Here is a 3353-nt window from a genome sequence, read left to right as displayed (position 1 = left end):
CCTGCATAGGAAGAAGGAACCAAATGGTGGACTGTAACTGGTTCCTGCAGCTGAAATGTATCCCAATGAGAATATGGACCCTGGGTCAAGGGAGGTTAAAGATGCCACAGGTGACAGCAGTTGTGCCAGAGATGGTGATCCTAATGCCTAATTGTCTGCTAACCTGTACCATTGGCAATGCACTGGAGGGGAGGTGGGGGCAGGGGCATGTGCTCCCCTTGCCCCCCCCACAATTTGTGCACTGATGGCAGGGTGTGAGGCTGCAGCCCAGCCAGAGCCAGGACCCAGCAGCAGCGGGGCAGCAGTGGTGTTGTGATTTCTGGAGCTGGATCCCTGCAGGCTGGGGCAGGAGCCCCTGGCTGCAGCTTCACTCTCCACCTGCCACCGTTTCCCATCCACTCAGTGCCGCTTCCTCTCCCCACCTGCTGCCCAGAGCACTGCAGCAGAGACTGGAGGAGGAGCTGCTGGAGGTGGGGGGGAGCCAAGCAGTTCCCCAAGTCTAAAAAGAATTGAAACTTCTTTTTGAGACATGTAAGTGGGGTCTGTGTAGATAATGTATCTTCAAAACCCACAATTAGTATAAGTAACCATATGTTTCTAGGATGTCGGTAAGCAAACCCAGTTACCTTAGCCATCCTGTCTCCACCCTTGCCCCCTAGTCCCTATAAGAAGACAGTTGTTTTTTAGATAAAAGTTTATCTAAAAGGATTTTGAGAGGTACTTTGCCCATCACATACTATAACTTTATCTAAATAAAGAGACAGAGGTTCTTTTAATTGTAACAAATACCTGTCGTCTTATAAAAAAGCTCAACGAAACTAGACAAAATGTCAAAAATACTTTATCAAAACTTCTGCAGCATAAAACAGGGGAATGAAAATACCTGCCTGCATAACTTTCAGTCATTTCATGACTGATATAAAGGTTCTCTGAATTGATGTATGGTATTTTATTATTTTACACAGACTCCTTATTTCTCTGGCTAGGGATGTTCCTAAAAGATTGATTATGCTTTCCTGAAAAACTAATAGCATCCCTTTAACAACTGACTTGCAAAGTGTTTCTGACAATAACAACATAAAATAGGTATACTTTGTTTTTGTTTTTTTAATCATGCAGCTACAAAGTAGATTTACCAAATAAAGTATTAAGGTAACCCATGACACCTTCATGTTCAATGTAAAGATTAAGTAAAAACAGATCATTATAGAAATATTATTTTAATAATATTGTTAATACTATGTGATTTTTTTTGCTGCTTGATCTATACTTTGAACATTCAGTTTTTGTCTGCATTGGAAGATTTCACTTATTTATATAATGTCTATCCTTGAGCAATGTAATTTATAGCGGCAACAATGATAGAAGTGCTTGCAGAGATATAACTTTGGCACCCTGGGCAGAGATGTTGGAGAGTGTATGTGGGGTGGTCGAGGGACAGAGTGATGCATGATGCTGTTGGTGTCCCTTCTAAATCGGTGTCTGTGTCTAGTGCCCCGCTTGTCCTACCGCTACCCTAGCTATGTTGCTGTAAGCAGCTCTGAATGTTTGTCTGTATTTTAAGTTCCATATTGTTTGAACTTGTGCAAAGGAGGTCTGCTTGATAGTGGCAAACATGCAGGTGGCTTCCAATGCCTTGTGTGAACTAGTGCCTTCTCGTTTGCTACCACTATGAGGCTGAATCTTGTGCTAGGAGTAGGTAATTTTCTAGAGTGGATCCAGACTATGCCAGGACAAGAAATGCAAAACCTGCCAGCACATCTCCATCACCCCCACAATAACCACACCTCACAACAGAACCATCACCATTCCTGAATCTTACACCTGCACCTCCAGAAATGTAATATATTTCATCCAGTGCACCAAATACCCTGATGGAAAATATGTAGGAGAAAACAAACAATGAATACACACTGCAAATCTCTCACAGACAAGAATACCCAACTACCTGTAGGGCCCATTTCTCACAAGACAATCACTCCCTCTCTGATCTCTCAGTTCTAAACCTCAAAGGGAACTTACAAAACACCTTTCATAGACAAGCCTACAAACTTCACTTAATAAATCTACTGCATACAAAAAATCATGGATACAAGATGGACATTGAATTTATGACACATTACAACCTGCCTGACATCTGATTCACCAGGTACCTGCCAGACCTGACCTCTTACACTTTTTCTTTCCCCTCTTCCTCTGCTCCCCTCCCCTCCTTTTCTGCCTTTTGTCTTCCTAATTTCCAGCTATTTACTGTTTCACAGACAGCCTCTTTTCTGCCTTGAAAATCTATTTTGTTTTCCTAATTTCGATCCATTTACATTCTCAGTGACATCCTGTCACACTTTTTAGCTTCTTTCATTCCTTGGAGCCTCAGAAGAGCAGAGACTCCCTGTGCCTGAAGAAGGGTGATTGCGTCTAAAAGCTTGCAAAGAACTTTTTCCCAACTACTCAGTTGGTCTAATAAAAGATATCACATCTACCCAAAGAACCTTGCCAGGATAACAAAGATGGGTTTTTTTGTGGTAGTCAGAGAGTTAATGAAATGATGAAATCACAGGAGGCAAGAAGAAGAAAACCTGGAAGCAGAGATTTGTAATCTGCATACTTAAAATGAAACTGTATTTTTATGTACATCTCATTCCAGTACTTGAGTGGGCATTCGGGGCAGGTGATGTCTGTGGAAGATTCTGCAGCTCTGCCATTAACTGTCGGGGTGAGAGCTGTGTATTCTACCTAAAATACCTGCTTTCTAATTTCACTCTATGCTTTTTTCCCCCCTCATTGAAGTGTAGGGGAAATTAATTGCTAAACAATAGACAGTTTGAAACTTCTTTGCACACGTGAAATGATGCTTGTATTGAGGCCAAAATCCCACGCTTAATTTAAAAACCTGCGGTGCATAACTGCAAGAATCACAGGCACTTGTCCCAGCATCACCTATTAAGGGTCCTGCTCCTCGCCATTGTAAGAGCCCGTTGTCAGGTCACAACCTCGCCAAACTTTACCTGTGTTGAGACTCTCTGTCCCGGCCTGTCCGGATGGGGAGGGGGGCGTTACCGCTAACACAGCTCCGGCTATGGGCAAACATGTTGCAAAGCTAAAAATAACGGGGGGCCCTTGCTTCTCCTCCTGTTCACACATGCACACTTGTAGTCTGAGGCGCGCTACATCGGTGTCAGGGGCGGGTATCCCACTGTCCCTGCGAAGGCTGCTCCCAGCGTGGCCACTTCACCAACCCTGAGCAGAAAAAACCCCCCGCAGCCACTTAGCAAGAGCCGCCCCGCGCTCCGCCTGCTCCAAGCCCGCGCGTGTCCTGGCGCCGCGACCAGGGGAGCCGGGCTGGGGCGGCGCTG

The 3353-nt window shown here is 44.6% G+C and overlaps 1 protein-coding gene across 1 annotated transcript in view; it reads right to left on the bottom strand.

Annotated features, from left to right (window-relative positions):
* The window catches only part of PLA2G10 (phospholipase A2 group X), a 14162-nt gene extending 11021 nt beyond the window's left edge, over positions 1-3141 (bottom strand). The window contains exon 1 of the mRNA XM_025203512.1: positions 3006-3141. Coding sequence (XP_025059297.1) covers positions 3006-3141 — 136 coding nt within the window. The remainder of the gene's footprint in view (positions 1-3005) is intronic.
* Between the last annotated feature and the right edge of the window lie 212 nt (positions 3142-3353).

The sequence above is a fragment of the Alligator sinensis genome, unplaced genomic scaffold, assembly GCF_000455745.1.
Source record: "Alligator sinensis unplaced genomic scaffold, ASM45574v1 scaffold73_1, whole genome shotgun sequence".
NCBI classification, from domain to species: Eukaryota; Metazoa; Chordata; order Crocodylia; family Alligatoridae; genus Alligator; species Alligator sinensis.
This window is presented reverse-complemented; position numbering and strand designations above follow the sequence as displayed.